Here is a 25,948-nt window from a genome sequence, read left to right as displayed (position 1 = left end):
GCATAATGTGTAGTAAAGACTGAAACTCTCTCTATCTCTCTCTCTCTCTCTCTCTCTCTCTCTCTCTCTCTCTCTCTCTCTTTCTCTCTCATGCATTTAATTTCAAATTTTATAAGCGGCTATAAACAAAAATATGTCTGTCTAGTAGAAAAATGTTCAGCAGTTGCTGCCTTGAATTTTGCAACAAGCGTTATATATTCAATCCCCATTTCTTCCACGCGCAGCAAAGTAGTTCATGGAAATTCATGCGCTTTAAATGTGTCCAAAATGCAGTCTTGTTTTTAGAACACGTAATTAATAAGAAAACTAAAAAAGATAGACAATTCTCTCGAAATAAAAAAAAAAGAAACAGAAAGCCAACACTTTTGACAAATCGTGGCTCTTTCTGTAACTATTTGGTATAGCGGAAGCTTTTACTTTGACGCTGTTTGTTTTTTTGTTTACTTTTAAAGTTGTGCTATTCATAGTTACATTGGCGACTTGCTTGCCTACAGCCAAGACTCTGCTTTCAGCAGAGCCCGGTTAAAAATGATTTACTCAGTCGTTGCTTCTGTTATAATTTTGTTTTACAAAATTTGTGTAATATTAGTACAAATTTTTAAACCTTTGTCTCAGTCAGTGAGTAACAAAATAAGATTTGTTAACATTTTATTTGTACATAATTGTACGTCTCATAAAGAACACTGTGTATTTTGCATTTAAAACAATGCTCTCAAGAGGTATTCTTCAAATAGTTCAATAATCTTTGGAGTCTGAAAGCAGAGGAAGCCAATTCAATCTACAAAATAATGCGAAAAATGCAATTCATGAAGTCATCACGAGATTTCGTCATTACTAACTTTTTAAATTCGAACCAAGCCCAATAACTTCACAAAACATGAGTGACACATTTAATGGGCGTGTCTCATAGTGTAACCGAAAACGGTATTGGCTGCGCTGCGTAGTAATACATAGCACGTGGTACATTAAAAAATAGTAGTTTTAAAATAATGTTGTTTTAAAGTGTACAAATTGGAAATAATATAAATATAAGTAATAAGGAATCATTCTTTGAATATTATGAGATAATAGTTTCGATCCGAGCGTGGTCAAATCTATCTAAAGCCCTTAGGGCTTTATTGATCAAGCACGCCCCGACCGAAATTATCACCTCATAATACTCATAGAACGATTCCATATTCCTTAAATATAAATTCGGGGTTTGATTATGATATTTGCTTAGGTTTTATATTATTTTGATGATGTCGAAGAGTTTATTACCTTTTGGAATTATGCATGTGTTTTGGGAGTTAATCTGGTACCAATGTGCTTTCTTGACGGAGAACTGGTTGACGTCACAGATACAGTTGGGTTAGTGATTGTTACCAATACTACATAAAAACAAAACCATAAATTAAACAAAAAGATTGACCTGTCTTCTATCATACAACAACAGCATCTTCTCTAGCCAAGGTTTTGTGATCCGCACCGCTTCCCACAGCGAAAAAAAAAATTTATATTAAATATTGCATTACGGCTTTGCGCATCTGTCGACTTCGAAACTTCTCAGCATATAGGAGTCAAATATTGTCAACTTCTTGTACGCATACATAAACAATCTATGAGACGTTTCTACACATATCACATATATGAAGCATTGACATTCGTATCTTTTTAATTTACCCTTTTTTTTCGCTCAACAAGTACTAACTGTGCAAGATACATGTAACACTAAGATTAGCTGATTTTTTTATTAGTTTATTATTAGTTGATTCCTTAATGTAGCTAACTATATATATAGTTCCTTTCCTTAAAAAGAGGCATATTCTGAGGGTGCATCTTGTAAACTTGTATATTTTACCAGAAGACAGAAAATAATTAAAATATCATAACATCGTCGTTTTATATAATTATATTTTACTGACTTTTTACTGATTTTGTAAGTATCCATTACTCATACATGTATCTATTTATCCATCTTTAAAATTCATTTTTGAAGAATAAGTTTTGTTTACTTGGACATTGTTGACTGTTACATGAGGCAGTCTCTAGGGAATTTCCATAACACGGCAGTCCACCACTCGATGGGGAAGGTTGGTCACATGACCTGAGTCGAACATGAATCCCAGCCCCACAGGATTTGTCACAGGGCGTGAACTGACCCCAGGTACTCCAACCGCCATTTACTTTTCATGAACAAAAAGCGACCAGGCCAAAATAAAATATTTACAATTAATCATTTATCAATCAATTTTACATGCTGGTTATACATGTAGTATTTTAATTAATTCAGTTTGAAATGAATTTCATATTTATTTATTTTTTGGTCTGTAAAATTTTAATTGTTCGCTTTACCTGGACACGTGTGTGTGTTACATGGTCTCGATTCAGTACGATGACTTGAGCCGCCGCATGCGTATACGGAATGTATTGATCTGGATTGTGAGCCGTTCCCACAAGACGCGCTACAGGGGCTCCATTCCCCAACACTATAACTACTGGAGCCTGAATGATACATGTAAATGAAATTTAAAACCGACTAACGAAGCACAAACGTCATTAACTGTTAACCTTTATATTTAGTCTGTATCAAAGATAAAAAGTTTTAGGCCCTGTCACACAAAGTTGAGTTAGCACACAGTGATAACGGCGATTTAAAATTCCTGGAATCGCCGTAGGATCGCAGAAAAAAATTGTACAATTTTATTTAAAATTTTTACAAGTGACTATGCCAAAGCGTCCGCACGGCGACCGAGGCGTTTCTACATAGCTACTGCGGCGTTCAACCAAGTGATTAAGAAAATAGAAATAAACAAACCAGAACATTTTTCACATTTTGCTACAGGATAGCTTCCGGTTCCTACAAGATGTTCACCTGGACCGCAATTAAACCAAAGGCCATGAACTGGTGAATCTGCATCAAGTCATAAAAGCAATATGTATATCATACTAAAAGAAACCAAGTTTTCAGCCTCGTAGAGTGCAAAACAAATTTCAAAAATGTTTTATTCAAATAAAAATCTATATAATTTTTTTCCGAAATAAATTCTACTTACCAATAAATAAATTTATTAATGTGGTAAAAATTATAAAAGATCCAAAAGTCGTCAAATCCATGAGGAAAAAATCTTTGGTGTTCTTCAGAAGACACTGTCAATTTTAATCACGTATATTTGTGTTTGTGTGTGTGTATATATATATATATATATATTATATGTTATCTTTTCTTATCTGTCCTGACGTCGTATATGCATAGGTGTCGGAACCGGGGAGCTAGAGGGGTCGTTTTTTTGCTTGTCAAGATGATTTCTCTTAATTAAGTCTTGCCCCCCTCTTTTCATTTGCTTCTGACACCACTGATATGTATACATGTAGAAAAAGTCTGAGAAGTTTGAGAACCCACTGTTGCATAGCTAGCATTGGGCTTTCTGCCAGCCAAGGGTTAACTGTCCACAACTGGCTTGCGAAGATGAAGTGGGGGGGGGGTGGCTGTAGTCAACTTGTAGAGGAAAGTTATCAGAGCTCAAGATGAATTGGACTTTGGTCAGCAAAAACAATTCCATTCTCCTCTCTTACATGTTATTCACACCTTTCTTTGATAGATCGGTTTTGTTTGATATCATTATGCGAGAAGAATTGGCGACCAATGGGAATCGCCACTGTTTTTCTGAAAAGTGAAAGTATCAAGGTTATTTTTTGTTTTCTTAAATTTAATTTTTTTTCCCCCAAAACGCTTGTTCTTCTTTCAACTATTAGTATTGTGCAATTTATTCAGTTCCCGTGGAACACTAGCAGGCGTTTAATTAATTTTTGATGTGTCAATGAACTTTTGTTACTTAATCTTCGCTCCTCCACGATACACAAAACAGGAGCGGTATTAGCAGTGGTTAACAACAAACCCGCCTGTAGGGTTTTTATTAAGACTGGCTTTGCTTGCAGTTTTTCGTTTACCACCTCCCAAGTGAAAACCATCACTGTTTGAAAATCTACATGGATGATTTTGGTCATGAGCGTTGAACTCGGCGACATAAGTTCGTATCTTTAATACTCATTAATTCCTTCATTGTGGCAGGACAAAGGAAGGAATTAAATAGTTATACAAATCGATGGAATTTGTTTTAAAACTAATAATATTCTTTTCCATTACACGTAGATGCGTTTATTACTATTTTCAATAAACATAAATAAAATTATATGATAAATGTTCAAAATAGTTGGCTATCGCCATATTACTGTTTCATTCCGGGGAAGAATTTTATTTTACTAACTTGACAGCCTATTTTGCCATTCATTGTGCCGAGTTCAGTTGAAATTGGCTCAGTGGTTCTATAGAGGAGATGTAGATATTGTAAAAATATATAAATAAAAAATTAACAGATGGGCAGCATGACAATCGTCGGACAACAAGTGATCATGCAGAAAAGTTCGTCACACTGTTAGATATCAGGACTTTATACAATAATATTAAAACTGATAAAAAATAAACATTTTATCATTATCATAATATAACAAATTATTAAAGATGTATACCCATTACCCACAAACTTAACACCTTCTCGAACCATTTATATATATGTTCCACTGAATTAACTTTCTTTTCACATTTTCCTCCGAATTATATTTTATAGTAAATAATTTTTAGGTAGTATATTATAGTACTTTTGTTAAAATAAAGAAATACAAAATTAGAGAATACTAAATATTTATTGTTTACTATGGTCAGCTATGTCTGTGTAAGATTGTTAAAACTAAGAATTGAATTTAAACAATCTTTTGCACGCCGGTTTGTGGATAGCGAGCTCCAAAAATGTTACCTGTAGATTAGACTGCCCGCATTTGAACTTATACACGCTACGAAGTTTTCGTTCAGCGAGTACATTCGAGAGGGTAAATGTTACTTTTTTACCCCATAGGAGGTAGGTGATGAGGGTAGATAAGATATAGTGAATTTAATTTGGAACTCTCTCGGGTATACATATTGAATAAAAAAACAGTGAAATGCCAAAATTCATAATTATACATTTATATGGAGAAAATAACCCATAATATAATAGTAAAGGGGATTGATAGTTGTGACACACGCGTGATACATATATACATACAGTACATATATATTTTTTTTAATTTACGGATCCTTTTTTCAGACTACATGTAATTCATCTATTTCTTTTTTCGTGTGAGGTTTTTCTACTTAATATCTTAAGAATGCTACATGTCCGTGCCATAACAGCTGTTATATTCACAAGGAACTGGTCAACTATGAATGAAATCTCTTTCTTTTTATTGGACGATAATACAACCAATGAGATTGGCATACATATCCTTGCAATATTGTGGAATCATTATTATTCGTGGGGGTCAATATTCTTGAGTAGCCTTAATTTTCCTGGTTCGTAGAGTTAGTCATTAAATGTAAAATTCTTATTGATTTTCAACGGTAAATATCCAAAAATACCCAAAATTTGGGTTTTTGAAATTTCTTAAATAAAAAAAATACATTTTACATAATATTTATTTTAAACCTTTACTTAGTATTGAGAAATATATTTTGTTACCAAAAAACATAAAAAAACAAAGAACAAAACATAACAAAAAACAAAACAAGCAAAAAAAAACAAAACAAACAAACAAAACTATCTACCAACAACAAAGTTTATCTAAATATATAAATTAATAGACAAAGTCTTACAGTCACTAAAAAGTATATAATAGTTAAAACTGCATTGTAAATATTAAAATGTTGGTCCTAGTTGGCTAAACCTGTAGAAACAAGTGCAGTAGTATCCCCCCCCCCCCCCCAACCTTTCCGTCAATTAATTTTCCACTAATATTTTTGTAATACAGGTGACACTCGATGGCTCGAACTTCGATCTCTCGAAGTTCTTGATCTCTCGAATGGAGCTCACGGTCCCGATTTTTTTCTCTACATAACTAAGCAAATTTACTCTTGATCTCTCGAAGTAAAACCTTGGTCCCGTTATACATATTATTTTCATAGTTTTTCACTCTTGATAACTCGAAGTGGTTGCTGTGTACACTGTTTACATACTCTTTGGTTTAAAGGAGTATTTGACCATCTCCCAGTCTCCACTGGGAGAATGATGGTGATTTGAGGTTCTAAATTTCATAAAAACCTTTCTGAGCTTATGTGGCAATATATTAATGTAATTTTCATAACTAAAATTTTTCTTAAATATCTTGAAAATTTGCCCTTTTGACGAGTCATTAATTTCACTAGACCATTTTTGGATATATTGGTCTTGTAACCTTTGTTTTTCAATTGTAGAAATCCACTTTACATTCACTATATTTTGTTAAGACCAAATATTTGAAAAACCACACATATCTAAAATATTTTTAACACCTGCAATCCAAGAGTTTGACAGATTTCCCCTTTGATATTGCAAGACCAAAACTTATATAAAACAGATACAATTTTGCTTTTTGTTTGTAAATAACTTTGACCAGTAGGAAATCATTCTGGTATATACATTGATACGTACAGAGAAACAACCTGTTTCCCCGTTAACCATATAGGATGGTGTACTACTTCCAAGGGTTAGATAGGTAATTTGTAACTGATCTACTAATTTCAACAACTTGTGAAAGTTACGGTAAACTGCTGTTTATTTAAAATATTCTAACGTTATGATTAAGAAAACATACATATGCTTAAAAGTTTTTTAACGTGAAAAAATACCTAAATAACACTTAAAAACCACACAACTAAATTCTGCATTGTTTAAATTGAAGTAATGTAGCAGAATTTATGTATGTATGGTTTTTTCTCTCCTTTTGAAAAATACGAGCTTTATATTTGTACTAGAGCCACCAAACCATCAATCAATACAAGTAATCGAACGCTCTAATTTTTTTCTTTTGGATTTTTGGATTTCTGTGCATGCTCGTACGTTGATTGATACAGTGGTTATGCAAGTGATCGACAGCTTACGGTGGTACAAGACAATTGTCGATATTGATGTGGATAAAAGATCATTATAATCAAAAGACTTTCACCGTTTTAAAATTTTACAATTCAACAATATTTGACCCGAATATAGGTTCAAAAATTTTTGGAAAACGGAAAAAATTACAAAAGGCCAAGCGGGATACGAAGTTATAACTTACAGATGTTCCATAGCTAACGCCCACACTCATTACGCTACGCTGTTAGGTGACACTTTTAGAGGTAAACAATTATATAAAATTGTACTAGATTTTTTCGATGGGATGTACGTCACTGTATCGAGTTGTCTCATACCACCTTAATTGTTGACGAAAATAGTCATATACTAGTATCTAATTCTATTATTTATTATTCAGCGTTGATGAAATGTAAAAATATACGTGTATTAGACTTTTGTAAATACTAGTATATGAAGTTTTACGAATTGCTGAGGCATATAAAAAGTTTTGTTTTTAGATGAAGAATTTTAAAAGAAGCAAAACTGAACAAACTGTAAAACAATTCAGATAGGATCAAGTACATGTAATCAATCTGATACTTAAATTCAACTAATGAACACTGTCTAAAAAATTATAAGAGAGAAAAACTGCCTTTGTTTTGGTAAATGCTTCATAAATGGTGTTGTAACATAATTTTTTTTACAACATCAAAATCAAGTTTTAAGTTTATTTATTTTCTCAAACCACACAAAGATGGTACACAAGGTACACAACATAATTGTCCCAAACAAATAAAATAACGATCAGATGAGGATGTGTACACAAAAAAAAAGGGAAAAAAGAAGACAAAAAGGTAAAAGAGTGTAGATAACATCAATATATACATATATACAAAGGTTTATTCCCACTTAGCCAACATTCTGAAATTCTCAATTTCCACCTGGCCAACATTTTGATTTTCACACCTGAGTGATCAGGAGGCTATAGTCTGTTCTCACATGTTATGTATTTGTAATCAATCACCTGAGAATAGTTTGTTGAAAAAAATAGCATTTAGATGATAATCAGAATTAATAAATAAAAATAACCAATTTTTTTTAAAAATATAGATTAGCAATTTTCTGCAAGATCACTGCCCTAAACATTTTGTATGTTTAAACCAATACGGGCACTTGCATGATTAAAACGTTTATGTAAGTAATTTTAAACTGTTGAAATTGGATGTATATAATATATATACATAAATAAGACTGATCAGCAGTTTTTAAAGAATAGACTAGAAACACGTTTTACTATGTTGTAATATAATATCATATTTAATAAGACCCCATTACAATTTAACGCAAATAACACAATTTTGTATCTCATGTTCATGTGTATTTTAATGGTTTGAGAGAATAAACACATTGAAATTGAGAAGCATTATTATGGCCATTAATTTACAGAATCAAAAGCCTGAAAATTATGAGTTCTTAATTGTTTATGGACTATTAGTTGAAAGACTAAAAAAATCAAAATGCCCAATATTCAGTTGCAGGTCAACTTTATAGAAAATGACACCGGAAGATTTTATCTTCATAACTAATGATGTGTTGATCATCATACAATGAATCTTATTAAATATGAAATATACACCATTAAAAATATAAGCACTTTACTCTAGCGTTTTTGTGTTTTGTTAATTTCATATTCTGTAGATTGGAATTAATTTAAATATTAATTAATATTAATTATTTAAAATTAAAATTTCAAACGTGATTCTTATATTTACAAAATTTTTACAATGCAAAGTTTAAGCAAAGTTAGCTTATATAATTACTAGTATCTCAATTTATGATGAAAATAGACAAACCATGATATTTGTATCCAAATTAAGGGCATGAATTATAGGGTAATATGTAACAATTCATTTTTAAAAATTAACATTTTCGTCTGAATTAATTAAATAAAATAAAGTACTGGGACAGAAGCATTATTATTTCTCCTACTTGAATTTCATCTGAAAACAGACTATAACTTACCTGTAATTAAATTCTTTTGTTCTCCACCTACACCCCATTCCCACTTGGCCAACACAAATCTATCTGTATTTTACCTGTATTTTTTCAAAATGTTGGCTAAGTGGGAAGACACCTATACAAACATGAAACAAAGAATCATGGAGGGCAGACAGTTTCATTGATTTTTTAAATGAAAATACAGAGTTCTTGAGTGTTTCTATGTTTCTTAAGGACATAATTTCTTGAAATTTGAAATCATTTGGTCTGATACAGTATTTGTATATAGCACCATACATACATACATACACATGTGTGCATGTTCACAAAGATGATAGGCTTTATAAAAAGAGCCCGAAAGAACGTGATTTATTGTAGAATAACTTTTTTCTAAAACCAGCATGAATTTCGGTAATCAAATCAACTTCATTGGCATACATTTCCAATCTCTAAGGCAACTTAACAATGTATTGGGCGGTAATTCTCTGCTGATGTAGGATCATCTTTGTTTTTGTATAAGGGTTTAACAATACCCAGTAAAAATTTAACTGAAACAATGCCAGTATCTAACATAGCATTTAAAAAATTGTTATACATTGAAGATAAAAATACTGACCAGATTGATACGATATCTTCATTAATTACATTGCCATACAATTTTTAACTCTTTCTCCAATAAAAAATAAAATCAGAGGATGATTGTTTTATATGTCACGACCATAAAATATTGAACCCGAGACACAATATAAATACTTTTCACGGAATTCAAAATATTATATGACACCGGAACTACAAACTTAAGACATTTCTATACGTTTAAGTAAAAAATTCTAAAAAAGGCTTTTAAACTTATCTCCACTTTCCTTACATACATGTATATACTTGTCAAACTATGAGTAGGACTCATAGAAAAAAGATCAAGATGAAGTTCCCCCAAAACCTCACATCGACGTTGATCCAGTGATGACCACAAGATTCTGCTTTGACTCTAAAAATGAAGATTCCAAAAGACAAGCCAGAAACTATCTCTCCTGGAAGAGAGCTCTTGGAGAATATAGAGGATACATCCTCAGGTAGTGTAAATTCCAGTCTGCAAAATCACAGTCCCTAGTGGTAGGGCGGGGCCATGATGGCGGTTTGAATTTTTACATAGGAATATATAAAGAAAATCTTTAAAAATATTCTGGGAAAGTTTTCAGTCCAAAACTCAGTACTGGGTGTGAAAGCACAGGTTATGCAGATTTAAGTTTGATGAAACCATGATTCCCTAAAGAAAAGTTGGGGCCACGAAATGGGGGGTATATAGGAATAGAGAAAAATCTTCTTACAGGTACAACAACAAAAGGGGCTTGGTATTTACCAAACAAAAAAGAGGTGGATAAAAATTGGCAGATTTTCAAATTTTGTTGGCAAGATCTACTGTACTTTGTTGTCAAGATATTTTGATACTGTAATGCTAATTTGACCAGAATTAAGGCAATTGTTGCTCAGGTGAGCGATGTGGCCCCTGGATCTCTTGTTTAATAGCCTAGTCATGATTCTGAATTAATCATACGAAGAAACGTACACTCGTCTGTTTAACAAACATACTCACATTCCCACTTTTCCACATCGCTGACGCTAATATCATGACGTCATATTACATACATGGTAAGGCGATGCGTTCGACGCAATATTTCTCAATTCAATTTAAATGATGACATGTACACATCATTTAACAGGTTTTATACCGAAGACCTAATATGCGCGTATAACTAGCAGTAGTAATTTCGTTGAAAGTTTTATGTGTACTATAGTGTTAATCCGTACATACGTGTATAATTTAAACCCTGTCCCAAGGTTCTCAATATTTCAATAATCATAGACACCTTTGTGCAAAAATTATATATACATATACATTCATTCACTACAATGATGAAAAGTCCAATTTTTCTGGTTAGAAATGTCTTCTAATTTTGCCTTAAAGTTGCAATACACAACTAAAAAAAATGTCAACTGACGTTTTCTATGGCAAACGACCTGAAAAGAACCCGCGTTAGTGTGTAATGTAAATTTTTTTCTGCAATGATCGCTACCTTCATATCCCGCATGAATCACCAAATCATTTTATTGTTTATATTTACATCTTTCTTTTATCGAATTGATATATTGATTGTAAAAACAAGTTAAATTCACGCCGTGAGAGCGCGGTACAAACGCTAATAAACGCAGAAGAAACGTGATGAGAGCGCGATGAACGCAGCAACAGCTCTTTGGGGTCGCTTTGTGAACGCAGCCCAATGAAAAACAACTTGTTAAAACGCTGTGGATGCATAGTGAGAGCGCGATAGAGACGCAGTGAGATCCCAACGGACTCCGAAAGGTCTCCGTGCAAGCGCAATTGACTTAGCACTGCGTCTACACTGCGATTAGCTGCGTTCCTTGAGCGCGCGAACGGAGCTGTCGTGGCGCTGTTGGAGACCTTAAGACGTTGTCACTGCGACCTCACTACGCTTCTACGGCGTGTGCATGTTCAAAGCCACGGTGCGCTCCGCGACGAACGAAGATACGGCGCTGTATGAGACTACGGCGTTTACTGTGGCGTTATACATTATTTAAGGACTTAGCGGAATCGCCGTGAGGACGCAGCTCCGGTGAGACAGGGGTTTAAGAAATAGAGGGAAACATACTCGCTGCAGTAGATGTATATAAATCACAGAGCATTGGACTGAATGTTATTATCCCCTCGCGCAACTTGTTGCGAAGGGGATCCGGATATAGCATCGCTTCCGTGCGTGTGTGTGTTCGTATGTGTGTATGTATCGTGTGTATGTATGTATGTGTGTGTGCACTCCATTTCAATTTTCTAGTAAATTAATAAAAAACCTTCCAATAGAATTTCCTCAACCTTTGCACAAATATGCCTCATTGTAAAAGATTAAAACAAATGCAATGTCATATTAATTGGTCAAATTTTTATGCAAAAACTTAGATAAAATTACACCATTGTAAAGGAGGGGGGCATATATTATGACAAAATTCGTTCAAAACTAAAAGATATTTATCATTGATTGCACACTTCTGTAAAATAACAAATAAAAAATGCATGTGCCTTTCCAAACCATTAATACTATTACAAATTATTATTTCATTAAATCAATGTCATAATCAATTTTGTATACGAGTTTCAATCGAAATTTCTGAGTATGAGTTATCAATCTTCCGCTTCACTTCTCTGAAACCAAAGTGAAAGTAAGCAGTTCAAATCAACAACTTGATATTTTTTGGATTTAGAACTGGTACAGTTAAAGAAAATGTAGGTTTTGCAGTAAAGGAGGGTTAATAGAATGTGGTCTTCTCATTAACATAACTATATATTGCTAAATAATGCATCCCTACACACAATAACTCAGGATGCTCCGCTTAGCGTATTCTCTTTTGAGAAGTGGACAGGCATAGCCTACATCCTACGTCTTTGGTTCTGACATTTACACGTTTTCCAGAATCAAAATATGAGGGCTTGCGAAGAGAAGTGGATGTAGGCTATGCCTGTCCACTTCTCAAAAGAGAATACGCTTAGCGGTGCCCTTGTTAATTTTACAACGATTAATAACAAGTTCACAACTTATATAAATATCTCTTGTTGGCAGGTCATTGATGTGGGTGGAAACCGGAGTACCCAATCACATACATGTGTACAACACAGTCGATCACGGAGATTGAACTCGGGATGCAGCGGCGAGAAGCGAGTGCATTGTCAACCGCAGTACATGTACTTGGACACTCACTGCGCTTCATATTGGACATAGAACAATCATGCATCGATTAAACAATGTTTTGTGGTATGAGTACAACCTTTAATATTAAAATGATTTACTCAGTCGTTGCTTCTGTTATAATTTTGTTTTAAAACAAAAATTGTGTAATATTAGTACTTATTTTTAAACCTTTGTCTCAGTCAGTGAGTAACAAAATAAGATTTGGTAACAGTTTATTTGTACATAATTGTACATTTTATACATCTTGAAGTACACTGTATACATCTTGCATTTAAAACAATGCTCTCAAGCGGTATTCTTCATTTTTTAAAATAATCTTTGGAATTTGAAAGCCGAAGAAGCCAATTAAATCTACAAAATAATGCGGTAATACAATTCATGAAGTCATCATGACATTTCGTCATCATTAACTCTTTAAATTCTTAGCTAATAGTAATCAATGCATTTCACATTTATATAATTTCAATCAAAGGAAAATGGTTTATCAATCTTCAGGCACGTAGCATCAGGGGGGGCAAGGGGGGGGGGGCCTGGCCCCCCCCCCCCCCCCCCCACTTTTTCTCGCAGCAACAAATTTTTTAAAATTTACATATAAAAAAATGAATTATAATGGAGTTGGCCCCCCACTTTTTTGGAAGTAAGGAAAAAATTGATATGAAAATAAGGAAATGAGGAGTCAAATTGAATTTAGTTCCCCCCCCCCTCCCCACGGATTAGGAATTTCATGATTTGGAGGGAACAAAAATTTGGTAGAGAAGAATTTTTTTTTTGGAAGTATAGTTTAGTCTCACCCCCCCCCCCCCCCCCCCGGATTAAGATTTTGAAGATTTTTGGAAACTTTAAATTTCCTTTTTTTTCTTCTTTGCTTGTCAAGATTTTTTGGATGGGTCTGGCCCCCCCACTTTCAAAAACGATGCTACGTGCCTGAATCTTAACAAGCCATACGTACATTGTTAAATTTTTGTACTTTATAACGTCATAACGTTTATAAATAGACAAAACTATTTATTCCATGATTTCACTGGACGACAAAAACACCAATTAGATGCATACACTTTATCTCTTAAACAATTATATACACTGTCGATAATGGTACATCTCAGGCACCTTGCAACGAAAGGGACCGCCTTGCATTTGCAATCAAAATGTATTAATATCTAAGCTCAATGCTCCCTTAGTTTTTTAAGACAGTATTAAAATATTTGATGAAGTTGCCCCCCTCATTGACAATGCTTCCTGATATATGTACATGCAGTGTACAATAAAATACAAATAGACTATTTTCATGCATGTTATATATTTAATTTATTTTCAAAATATATCAGGAAGGACACATTCGGGAAACGTTAACTACTTTTTCTGTTCAACGCTAAAGCCACTTATCCCCCCCTCCAACAAGTGAAAAAAATACATATTTACAATTCTTTGATATGCGATATGATGCTTTTATTTTGATATTAATTTAGTAAGATATTTGTGTAATTTTTAATGTGATAAATCATATTTTTATAGTGACTAAAAATTTAAATCTGATTAAAATCAGGTCCTCAACCGTCTTCCTTGGAAGACGGCATTAAAAGTTGAATAGTTTACACTCTCCGGATTGTGCACTTCCTCTCCTTTGTGATTGGTAGAAAATACATGATGTGAAAATTTCCATTTATTTCATTGGTTAAAATACTGTTCGGCACAAGGGAGATAATTATCTGATGCTCTTTTTCTAAGTATAATTTTTTTTTAATCAGATTGAAAGAAATTATAAAATATCTATATAAGGGGATTAGTTTATAAATGAACTGAGAAAATTGTCCGAGTATGTTTTATCCTTTGGATATAAAGACATGTTTTATAAGGGGAAAAATACCATAAGCACTTTAAAAAAATTGCAGAGTAAAAAAATTGAATTTGATCTAATGAAATCTTTTTAAAAAAATGATACTGCTACAGTCAGTACTACATTTTAGCAAAAGGTCGCATAAAATATGAGCTATTGAGACGTGTGTCGAGCTATAATACAGTAAACCACACACAAAACCATAAAATGCCGCATTGCGATACATATTATATAGTAATCCAGTCCAGCAAAATGTCGCATATAGTGCCGGTAATAAAATACACATTCTTTTCCAACTGATTGTAGAAAATATACATATCATATAAATTGACAAGAATCACAACTTGAGCTATCAAATAACGTACAAAAAAGAGGCCCATGGGCCACATCGCTCACCGGAACAACAGTTCCTTGTAATATTCTATTTTGTAGCATATGTTATTTCCTTTTCAAATTTGAACCCCTTTCTGGGGCCCCATTATTGGTCCAGTGTGTATGGTCGGCTTAACAATTTAGAAGCTACACTATTTGAGGATCCTTGCATAGCAATCCCACAAACTGTAACAGTGTAGTTCTCGAGAAGATAATTTTTAAACATTTTTCCATAGATATTTATATGTTAAACTTTGAAACCGTCTTAGGGCCCCATTATTAGTTTATTAAAGAGTTACATTACATTATGGTTAAGGATGCTTGCAAAGTAATCTAACGTATTGAAGCACTGTAGTTCTCCAGAAGAAGATTTTTAAACATTTTACCTCTATATTTTTATGATAACTTTGAACCCTTTCTGGGGCCCCAGTATTTAATCAAGTATATACTATTAGTATTATAAATATTTACCGTATACCTTGATCTCAGATTGAGAGAACTAATATAGGCTATTTTTGCCTGCTGTTCAATCCAGATTCATTTATATACTTATATGTATATTTTTGAATAAAATATTCCTTAAACTAATCAAGGGTCACGGCTTTTATAATTTAGAACCTACACTTTTTTAGGATGCTTACTTAGTAATCTAACAAACTGAAGCATTGTATTTCACAAGAAGAAGAGTTTTGAACAGTTTACCTTTTTACTTCTAGGTTAAACTTTGTACCCCTCTTGGGGCCACAGTATTAGTATGCTTGGATTGGATGCTTGCATAGTAATCTCACAAACTGTTGCACTGTAGTTCTTGAGAAGAAGATTTTCAAACATGTTCCTTATATGTTTCTATGTTAACTTTGAACCCCGCCCGGGGCCCCAGTATTATTCTAGGGATCCCGGCTTCCACAATTTAGAATCTTCACAAATGGAGGACGCTTGAATAAAAATATCAAAACTGTAGCTTCTTGAGAAGAAGATTTTAAAACACTCTCCTTATATACTTCTATGCTAAACTTTGACTTCTGGGGCACCAGTGTTGGTCCAGGTGTCACGATTTTAACAATTTTGAATCTACAATAGTCAAGGATGTATGCATTGTAATATCCCAAACTGTTGCATTGTAGATCGTGAAAAGAAGATTTTTAAACATGTTTCTATATATGTTAAACTTTGAACCCCGACTTGGGCCCCAGTGTTGGTCCGGGGCCACGATTTTTACATTTTAGAATCTTCACTATATATTCAAGCTTTTGTATAAATATTGGAATTTCTGGTGTAGTGGTTCAAGATTGAGAAGATTTGCCAACATTTTTCCCATGTAATTCTTTGTCAAACTTTGAACCCCGACTTGGGCCTTAGTTTTTGTCCGGGGGTCACGATTTTTACAATTTAGAATCTTTAATATATATTACAGATTTTGTATAAATAACAGCATTTCTGGTGCAGTGGTTCTTGAGAAGAAGATTTGTCAACAGTTTCCCCATGTAATTCTTTGTTTAACTTTGAACCCCGTCTGTAGCCCTGGTTTTCGTCCGGGGGTCACGATTTTTACAATTTAGAATCTTCACTGTATATACATACAAGCTTTTATATAAATATTGGCATTTCTGGTAGATTTTTTACAATTTTGAATTCCCTTTTAATAAGGATGCTTTGAACCAAGTTTTCTTAAATTTGGCCCAGTGGTTTTAAAGAAGAAGTCAACAATGTGAAAAGTTTACAGACGGACAACAGGTGATCAAAAAAGCTCACTTGAAACTTCGGTTCAGGTGAGCTAAAAACTTTGTTGGCACATGAACAACTAAACCACATACAAAATAAAAATAATCTGTAAGTACTAGAGCAATTAAACCACATTCAGAATCAAAGAACTGTCCGTACTTATAGACAATGACTTAATTAACATGAGTACTCGAGCTATCAAATCAAATAATTGAAAGTGCTCCAGCTATTAAACCAAAAACAAAATTAAAGACTATCATTTTGAAATATTTTTTGCATCTCGTTCGAAGTAAATGTCAAATATGTCAAAATTACTGTTTGTTCCTGCGATCCACCACATCACCAAAAAGGAAAATCCATATGAAAAAGTAATGATAAACAAAAATCAATATTTTATCATACACTGTAGATTTTAGTTTCTCTTTTTTAAATCAAAGAACAGGTCACCAAAAATTAGAATTCTTCAGTTTGGAGGTGGAAGAGTCTTTAAATGCAAGTTTTGGCATTAGTTCTTGATGCAATCTTTGATTTCTCCGTCTAATTTTGAACTGTCTAAGTGGTTAACAATAAACCAGCCTGTAGGGTTTTTCTTAAGACTGGCCTTGGTTACATCTTTTCGTTTTCCAGCTCCCAAGTGAAAATTGCCGCTATTTGAAAATCTGCATGGCTGATTTTTGTCTTGAACGTTGAACTCGGCTAGTAGATAAGTATCTTTACTCTTCAAGTCCTCCATTGCGACAGGACAAAGGAAATAGTTGGACAATTCGATGAAGTGTATTGTTTTGTTGTTTTTGTCTAGCATGGATTTAGTATTTTCGCATGTATTTGGTTTTACTTTTAATTTATCTTGTTTTTCATGTTTCAGATTTTCTTTGCATTTTCCGTCGCGAATTTTGCCTGATACTAATGTGTCCAACTTTTCATAAAATAGTTTCTTCTTTGAGGTCTCGCTTTCCTTCTTTTTGATGAATACGACTATGTAGCTATGCCTTGTTCTCGATTTCGTATCAGCAAATGCAGGCAACCTTCCTTTGAGAAGATTGAAAGTAATTTGTATTCCCTCTTTCACGAATATGATGTGCTTTTCTTTGAAATCAGGATACAGCTCTCGTTTTCTTCGATGAGTTGATGCTAAACTTTCTTAAAATGAAACAAAAAATTGCAATTTTTTAATATTTTTTCTTTCATGATAGAAAGTTGTGTGATCATGTACAAAACTGTTCAACGAATCTCAATAATAAACTTAGAACGCTTCACAAGTCTTCATATGAGTTTCCCTTAAGCAGAAAGAGAGGTTTTACTGAATCTTATTAATAAGTGTATTTTGATTGTGCTCATGGAAAATAATTAATACCTGGAAAGGAATTCTAGTATTAACAAGTTTGATTGTCTATTGAAAATAACCCCAGCATTATATAGGCCTAACCAGTAAAAGGCAGAATGTTTACATCATTTTTGGGAGTTGATTTTAATCAACTCTCCTATGCAGTTACTCTGGTAAACCGGAAGTTAAAAAGTGTTTAGACCGATGATAAAACGTAGTTCATGTACTTGAAAATAATCGATAAATTTGATGTAATGTATAAAATTAGAAGCATTGTTTTTCAAGGAAATTTGCTAATGAATACCTTAAATAGAATCAGATTTTAAATGGTACAAACAATTTAGACAGTTTTGTAGTGTAATGTATTCCTATGCCAGAGTTCGATTACAGTTGTAATGGACAGACTATCCGATCTAAAAATAGAACCGGTTCTGGTGCAGACTTTTCCAGTTTTTTGATACAGTCATAATACATCGTAGAATTTGATGGCGTTAATTCTATCTTTTAATTTAAACAACGTGATGTATATGGGTTTTCCGTCTAGAGCTCAAATTTTTGTCTGAAAAGCCCGATAATTCATAAAAGGAAAAAAAATGTGTGTAATCATTCAAATAGAGCTAAAAAAATACTACTTTTCATGCGAAATAACATATCGCTGATATCAAAATAAATAATAACAATAAAATCAACTCCTGTTAGACATCAGTACTTTTATGAAAGTTTTATAGAAGAAATCTGACAAAAATCTGATGTTACGTATATTATTTTAGAGTGGGCTCACTATCACGTTTGTAACTTGTATTTTAAGTGTCAGACCAAGCTATTTTTATACTCAACTTTTGATAAAATTTTGTCTTAAATATATTGGAAAATATTCATTTTAATTTCAAACTTCTTTCTTTTCTAAATAATAGTTTATGAAAAAAAATATTTCAGTTATATCTAATGAGTCATTTGTAAACCACACAGTCTTAGACGGTTCGAACAACGAAGGGAGTGGAGCTTGGGGTTGGGGTTGGCACATCACGTTATCAACATAATTATGGACGTGGTTTTATGCGCTAGCAGGATACTGGCGACCTTTTTGTTTTTCATAAACACTGTGGGTATAATTAAAACTTTGGTTATCTTCAGGCATGTTTACGAAAATGTCCAATGATTCTTCTTAAAAAAAAGTTTCTAAGACACATCTTCTATGAAAAAAATAGGTCTATCCTTAGTCAAACTTAGAGGTAAAGACCAAAGCTACCAATATATAGGCTAAGGAATCGCTCCTATTAAAATGTTTAACCTGTTCCAAAAAACTTTAGCATCTGGAAGCCGACTGGTACTTTGAAACCTTAGATGCACCTTACATACATGTACCACTCAAACCATGTCTGGTTGTTATTGGACAATTCGTTCCTTAGAAATAGACCAGCTCTAAAGAATCACCGGTATTAAGCAACTGACCGTTACTGCAGTAACTGTCATCCAACACAATGGGTCATAACCCCAAAAAGGCATAAAAGAGAAAAAAACTGACGCCAAGGATGTAGCCTAAACTCGGGTAAGGTAAGAAGGAAGGGTATGGATGATAATGGTACTCCTTGCGGTACTCCTACTAGTAGTATCTTATGTTTTTAAACTCGCTTGCACTTCACTAGTTAAATTCAACAAAAATACGTTTCAAAATAAATTAATCATAAAAAAAGAAGCTTTTACAGAAAATTCGGGCGACTTAACATTTTTCCCTAAAAAATTATTACAAGATAAATGTATTACAGGTCAGTACTTTATAAATCATATAAGTAAATCTTACTTGAATTGACTGCAATAAAAATATTAATGAGTGATACGACTAGAAGAAAACTGAATCTTGATCCTTTGGAGTTTATCTGGAGAAAAGAAAAACATACATTGACAATCTACATTCTTTTGTTTTCTTGTAGATAAGATTCCTTCATACTATAGTTACCATAATGAAAAAATAAGAATAGAACGAATGAAGAAAACTACAGAATATTTGTTAAGTATTACCAAGCAAGATAAAAAAGGTACTAGTAATTCTTTTTAAAGGTATATTGCAGTTCGTATAAATACGATTTATACGACGGCTGAGAAAAAAAGCAATTTTTGTGGAACAATAAAAAATTTCATCATATTTTTGCAAAACAAGTATAAATAGAAGTCCAAACCATATTGGAACTCGGTGTCCGCGGGTCAGTGTATTCTGAAGCTACAGCGCTGAAAAGATAAACAGATATGTCGATATAATTAGTTTGTCAATGCAGTTTAAAATAATCAATTTATTGACAAACTGCATGTCCTAAAATGTAAAAAGTCACAGGGTAAGAAAGGCGACTGTGAACGCCTTTTTACGTTCAGATATGATATCAAACCATTTAAAACTTTTTTCCCGTATTTATAGAAAACTAATCAGTACTTACAATACTAGTATATGAAGAATACAATGTCCACTTTACACTATGCGTTTATTTTTCACAATGAATTAAAAATGATCATGATAAGTATAATAAGCATCCTTCCTTCCTTGTTTATTTAAGTTGTAATATATAATCATTATACCTTTTTGGTGTATAATTAACTTCCCACAGCGTTGCGTTCAAGTTCATCGTCGCAAACCATGGTTTTTGTTCAGTATAATTTAAAGCATTAATGATTTTTAAAGCTTGGCAGTTAATTAATATGTTTTGGCTGTGAAGAAATAATCAAGAAGTAATACATTAGACATTTACATAAACTATTTCGTACTTCCTGTGTTAATGATATTACATGAATATTTTTAAAAGTGTCTCTAGTTTCTGTAAAAAATTTCCCTACATTTCATATTGTTTTTAATTCGTTGAAATTGTTACATAACGATACTTGTAAAATGTAATGTGCAATCGACACTATACCAATACTACTTTTTTATGATATGGGGTTTCATGTCTTCTTGATATAGTAGTGCACATGAGAAATTAAAAACACCCTGTGTATTACATGTGCATAATCGCTGGCCAAGTGTTTCTGATCTACACCTCTCCCCTTGCTATTTTGGTACGGATAACAGTTCTAGTTCTACTTTCTTGATTATTCAAAAAAAGTAACGTATTTTAATTTTTATTAAACTTTCTGTTCATTCTGTGACAGTGAAGGTACCGAAACAAAGCAAGAAGAGGCTTGACATTATGTAGCATCTCGTCTTCCTACTTTTTAGTGGAAGTTAACAATAAAAAAAACAACAAAAAAGTTAACAATAAAAAAACAACAAAAAACTAGATGCTGTCATTAGACATTAGTCACTAAATACCACTTTGTACCTGTTTTAGCAAAAACGAAGGTTACATGCAATTTCTGATAAGTTTTTAAAATTATAATTTTCATAAATTGAGATCTCATCCCATAATACACATGAGTGGCCCTTTATGTACACTTTGGGATTGAACCTTTTTGCATATTTGTCTGCACTGAACATGCACAATTCAATCTGCGATTTGTTGACCCCAGGTCGCTTGTATATCTCCACGCTCATTAGAAAATTTTGTCTTGGAAGACAAAAATTCTTAACCGATGAGCACGGGCATCAAAAAAACTTTTTAAAACTGTATAACAAGTTACTGACAATTTTTATACGGTATATTTTGTTGAATTGAACCATTCCCATATCCAGTTTACATCGTCGACATCGCAATGTTGATCAACATCGTGTAGACATCTTGTCTACAACGTACTTCTCCTTTAAATCCATTCATTACTTTCCAAATGAAAGCTGAATACTATAAAACTAGTAAATAACAACACATTGTGTGGAATTAGCAACGACACGCTGCAGCTATTTAATATTTGGCATATTAAAGGTACACACACATAATTATGGCATAAAATTGGATCACATGATTTATTTATTTTAATAAAACAATTCTGAAAATTTAAACTTTCCGCTGTATACGTGTCGTCCTAAACTGGTATTTAACACCTGAGCAATTCTTTATATAGCATTGCTAATAAACCGGTTCTTAAGAACCAGGTGACACAAACAGGTATTCGAATGAAAACCTTATATATCCGGATAGTTAATTCATTATTATACCAAGTAGAAATTGATTTCTGTCTAATTCGTCCCTCAAACGAAAGAAATCATATCTCTTAAATCCTGTTTACATTGTCGACATTGTAGATATTACATCAAATCGACATCGTGTGCCTTCTTTCGATGACGATGTAAACTCAATATTGATTCAACATCGTCGACATTGCGATGGATGTCGACAATGTCGACGATGTTAACAGCAAAGAAATATCGGCAATGTTTGCGATGTAAACTCAATATCGGTTCAACATCGTCAACTTTGCAATGTAATGTGATTTTTGAAAACACCTTTTACTATTTTTAAAACTTTTAAGACCCCAAATTATATTTTGATTTTAATAGATCATTCGACAATTAAGAAAAGAGTAAATGTAAGTTTTTTTTTATCTTAAGCAATTTTTGAGGAGGGGATCTGAACCCCCCCCCCCCCCACCCCTCTCTAGATCCCCATCTTAAATTTAATTTTTCAATCTTATTGCACTGGATTTGTTTTATATGACGATATAGTGCATTACCAAGAGTCGTGTTGAATTAACTGTAAGATTTTAAAAAAATTAAAACCCTTATTCCTCTATTTCAATCGGTTAGCTGTGGTTAGACAATGCTAGATGTACAGAGTTTGTCGCAAGTCTAGTATTTGGTAACGAACATGTAGAGTTATCTTTCTTAAAATATTATATATCAATTAAGCTTACTTAGCAATAATTTTTATTCCTCATACCACTATACCTATAACCTTATAGTTTTACAAATGAAAACTCAATTTATTCAGTTAGAAATAAACAGTACAAGTAAGCTATGCATTGAAGTTGAGTTCATTCAAGTCCATGCCTATTATTATGGTCGCTTATTTTGTTACTTGAACTAATGTTTTAATCATATTCAAATCTATTATATTTAACTGCAACATTAACTTAACATGTACTATGACTATACCAAACATTAATACATTAAATAGTTAGAAAACTTATATCATATTAGATATTAGTAATAATATAAATCACAGATCACTCATTCATTGAACAGTGTTTTGTGATATAAGTACAACGTTAAAATTATTCTGTTACATAAATAATTTGATATTAGTACATATAAAGAAATCTCTCTCAGTGAGAATAGAACAAAATAAGATATGTCCACACTTTATTTGTACATAGTCATGCGCTTTAAAAAGTACACTGTGTATCTTGCATTTAAAGCAATGCTCTGGAAATTTCTCAATAATCTTTGAAGTTTGAAAGCCGAAGAAGCCAATTCAGTCTACAAAATAATGTGAAAATTGCAATTCATGAAATCATGACACTTTTTCATCCCTAACTCTTTTAACTCTTAAAATTCTTAATTTATTAGTGATTTTCAAATTTGATTGAAAATCAAAAAAATTACACTGAGTATGAAATTTTACATTTTGCATATTTTTACATATAAATTAAGGGTTCAACAGACTTTAGTAAGATTGTTAAGGTTGTTATTTTGATGGTGTTGAAGAATTGATTACCGTTTGTAATTCTGTCTTTTGGAATTTAATCTAGTACCAATGTGCTTTCTTGACGGAGAACTGGTTGACGTCACAGATACTGTTGGGTTAGTGATTGTTACCAATACTATAAAACAAAATCATCTTAAATGCTAAACCGATTATATCTTCAAGCATACAACAACAAAACAATGAACTGATCTCGTCATTTATACATGTACATGTATATATTTTTTTAAATTTTGCTTTTTGAGTTCTCTGTTGAATTTAAAATCGAGTTAATTCCTTAACGCAACTAGCGTTTCTTACCTACAAAGAATGAGAGAGATATTTTTTTATGGATGAAAGTTAATAATACAAATATTATAAGACTGCCGTGTTGTAAATTTAAAATGAAAATAAAATGTTATTATTTATGAAAAATATGAAATCATCTTTATCACTATTTTTAAAGAATTATTTGAAAGGTAACTAATTAAAAAAAAAAATCTATGGAACTTAGTGTCCAGAGAAAACAAAAATAGAGTGAACAGCCTACTGAAATGATTAGTCATTTAATTCTTCATTTAATTCTTGAAAACACAATCAATATCTTTAAAAATAAACCAAAATCTAAATATGTCAATTTTTAAATCGTGTTTTGGCATGCTCTTATGAACTTTTTTTTCAATTCAGAAATTACCTGGACATTGTTGACTATTACATGAGGCTGTCTGCAGAGAATCGCCGATACACGACAACCCACCATTGGAGGGGGATGGGTGATCACATGACCTGAATCTGACCTGTATCCCACCTCCACAGGATTTACCACAGGGCGTGAACTGACCCCAGGTGCCCCAGCCGCCATTTACTTTCGCGGAAAAAGAAATTCGTTGAATTAAGTAATCAGATATACAGTATATCATAGAGACATAACAAACAACACCCCTACTTAGTGTACATGTATTTGACTCGTTTTTTTTTTAAAAATGATAATTATTAGCAAGTTGCTTACATTGTAACATATTTTAATTTGCCTGTTATAATTAAGAAAGATTAATAATTCATATAAAATATTTTTCATGTGCAGGTCACAGACAGAGTGCGTGTGTGTGTGTGTGTGTGGGGGGGGGGGGGGGGGGGTGCGGGTGGCGGCAGTGATGGGTTGTAAGTGTGTAAGGAGTTTAAGATAAGTTTATTTACCTGGGCACGTGTGTGTGTTACAGGATCTTGACTCCGTCGTCCGACCTTGCCTTCCACATGCATTGACTGTAATTATTGTTCTGGACTGTGATCCATGCCCACAAGTCAGACTACAGCGGCCCCATTCACCTACATTAACACTACCCGAACCTGCATGAAAGATAAATTCCTAAATGAAATAGGAATGTATGCAGTAGCATTTATCCTCTTTTGAACAATTTTACTAGTAATTTGTCATTTACACATATAACAAATATGGACATTAATAAGAATAAAGACTCTAGGGTGAAAATACATGTTGGATGTAAATACATTCTTATAAACTATGTAAATACATTCTTATAAACTATCTACATGTAAGAAAGCACCTTATGCACGTAGCGATAAGGTGGGTTGGGGTGCCCCATTGTTTTTGGAACCTTACATTTTTCTCATTTTCATATATAATAATAGAAATATAATTTTTAAGGAACTGGCCCATACACATTTTCAAGATTAGTATATGAATTAAATTTGAATTTTTCATAAAGATATGAACAATTAAATTTTATAACCTGCTAGCGCTACTATTGAATATATGTTGCTTAATTAGTTATCATTGGGAGTTTTTTGCGGACAGTGTGACAGAAAGGACAGAATGTTAAATTATGGTCGGAATTTCGATCTTTGGAGACAATAAGATTAAATAAAATTTTCAAACCTTGACATTTTTCACAATTTCCAATTACAGGGTAGCCACTCGGTGATTGAACAAGATGCTCATCCGGGGCGCACAGGAACGCTTGTACTCGTGAATCTGTATCGTATAAAAAAAATTCATAAATATTAAAGTTTGTTTTTAACTGTGACTTATTCAAATATTCATTTAAACATATAAATAATAAATCTATCATATGATTCATTCAACGATATGCCTCATTTAGAGTAAACAACACATTCAAATTCAGATGGCTCAATTCACAAAAAGATTTTTTTATTGAATCAATGAAATGAAAAAAAAAAGCTGCTTTAAATTGGTTTGGATGCAAATGACAAATACATGTATTATAAATCGTGAAATCGTAGTTCAACAATGAGAAATATTTAACAGAAATATTCAATATATCATAAAACAAAAGTTGGTGTTCTGATGAAAAACATAGATTTCAAATTCTTGCAATGATTCTACTTACCGGTGAATATCGCCAATGTCGTAAAAATCACTAAATGTTGCAAAATTGACGAATTCATGAGGGAATACTTGATATTCAAAGTCAAATATACATGTACATAAACGCAATTATTTACAAAGCGAGTGGTCGAACTGAATATAACGTAAT

General features: G+C 32.7%; 1 protein-coding gene and 1 long non-coding RNA gene across 6 annotated transcripts; both read right to left on the bottom strand.

The window, feature by feature from the left end:
- Positions 1-635: 635 nt before the first annotated feature.
- LOC105348808 (coadhesin) lies at positions 636-25,948 on the bottom strand. 5 transcript variants are annotated; one of them, XM_066088493.1, is made up of 7 exons: positions 25,802-25,948; positions 25,330-25,425; positions 24,630-24,779; positions 24,127-24,297; positions 1,995-2,165; positions 1,261-1,370; positions 636-778 (listed from the first exon to the last, which is right to left on the bottom strand). In XM_066088493.1, exons 1-6 carry the CDS (start codon positions 25,857-25,859, stop codon positions 1,270-1,272), a joined length of 747 nt encoding a protein of 248 aa, XP_065944565.1. In that variant the 5' UTR covers positions 25,860-25,948; the 3' UTR covers positions 636-778; positions 1,261-1,269. The 5 variants fall into 5 exon arrangements, 3 of the variants coding, with proteins under 3 accessions (XP_065944565.1, XP_034326593.2, XP_065944566.1); XR_010714905.1 differs by lacking the exons at positions 24,127-24,297; positions 24,630-24,779; positions 25,330-25,425; positions 25,802-25,948 and adding exons at positions 2,335-2,484; positions 2,798-2,893; positions 3,036-3,163; XR_010714906.1 differs by lacking the exons at positions 636-778; positions 1,261-1,370; positions 1,995-2,165 and adding exons at positions 23,096-23,227; positions 23,466-23,571 and having other exon boundaries at positions 25,330-25,416; positions 25,802-25,946.
- LOC105320701 (uncharacterized) lies at positions 17,207-20,424 on the bottom strand. Its single transcript, XR_010715134.1, has 4 exons — positions 20,322-20,424; positions 20,070-20,118; positions 19,694-19,769; positions 17,207-17,708 (listed from the first exon to the last, which is right to left on the bottom strand). It is a non-coding gene; the product is annotated as an uncharacterized lncRNA (long non-coding RNA).

The sequence above is a fragment of the Magallana gigas genome, chromosome 6 (assembly GCF_963853765.1).
Source record: "Magallana gigas chromosome 6, xbMagGiga1.1, whole genome shotgun sequence".
Classification (NCBI taxonomy): domain Eukaryota; kingdom Metazoa; phylum Mollusca; class Bivalvia; order Ostreida; family Ostreidae; genus Magallana; species Magallana gigas.
The sequence above is the reverse complement of the archived record's forward strand: the minus strand, read 5'-3'. Positions and strand labels throughout refer to the sequence as shown.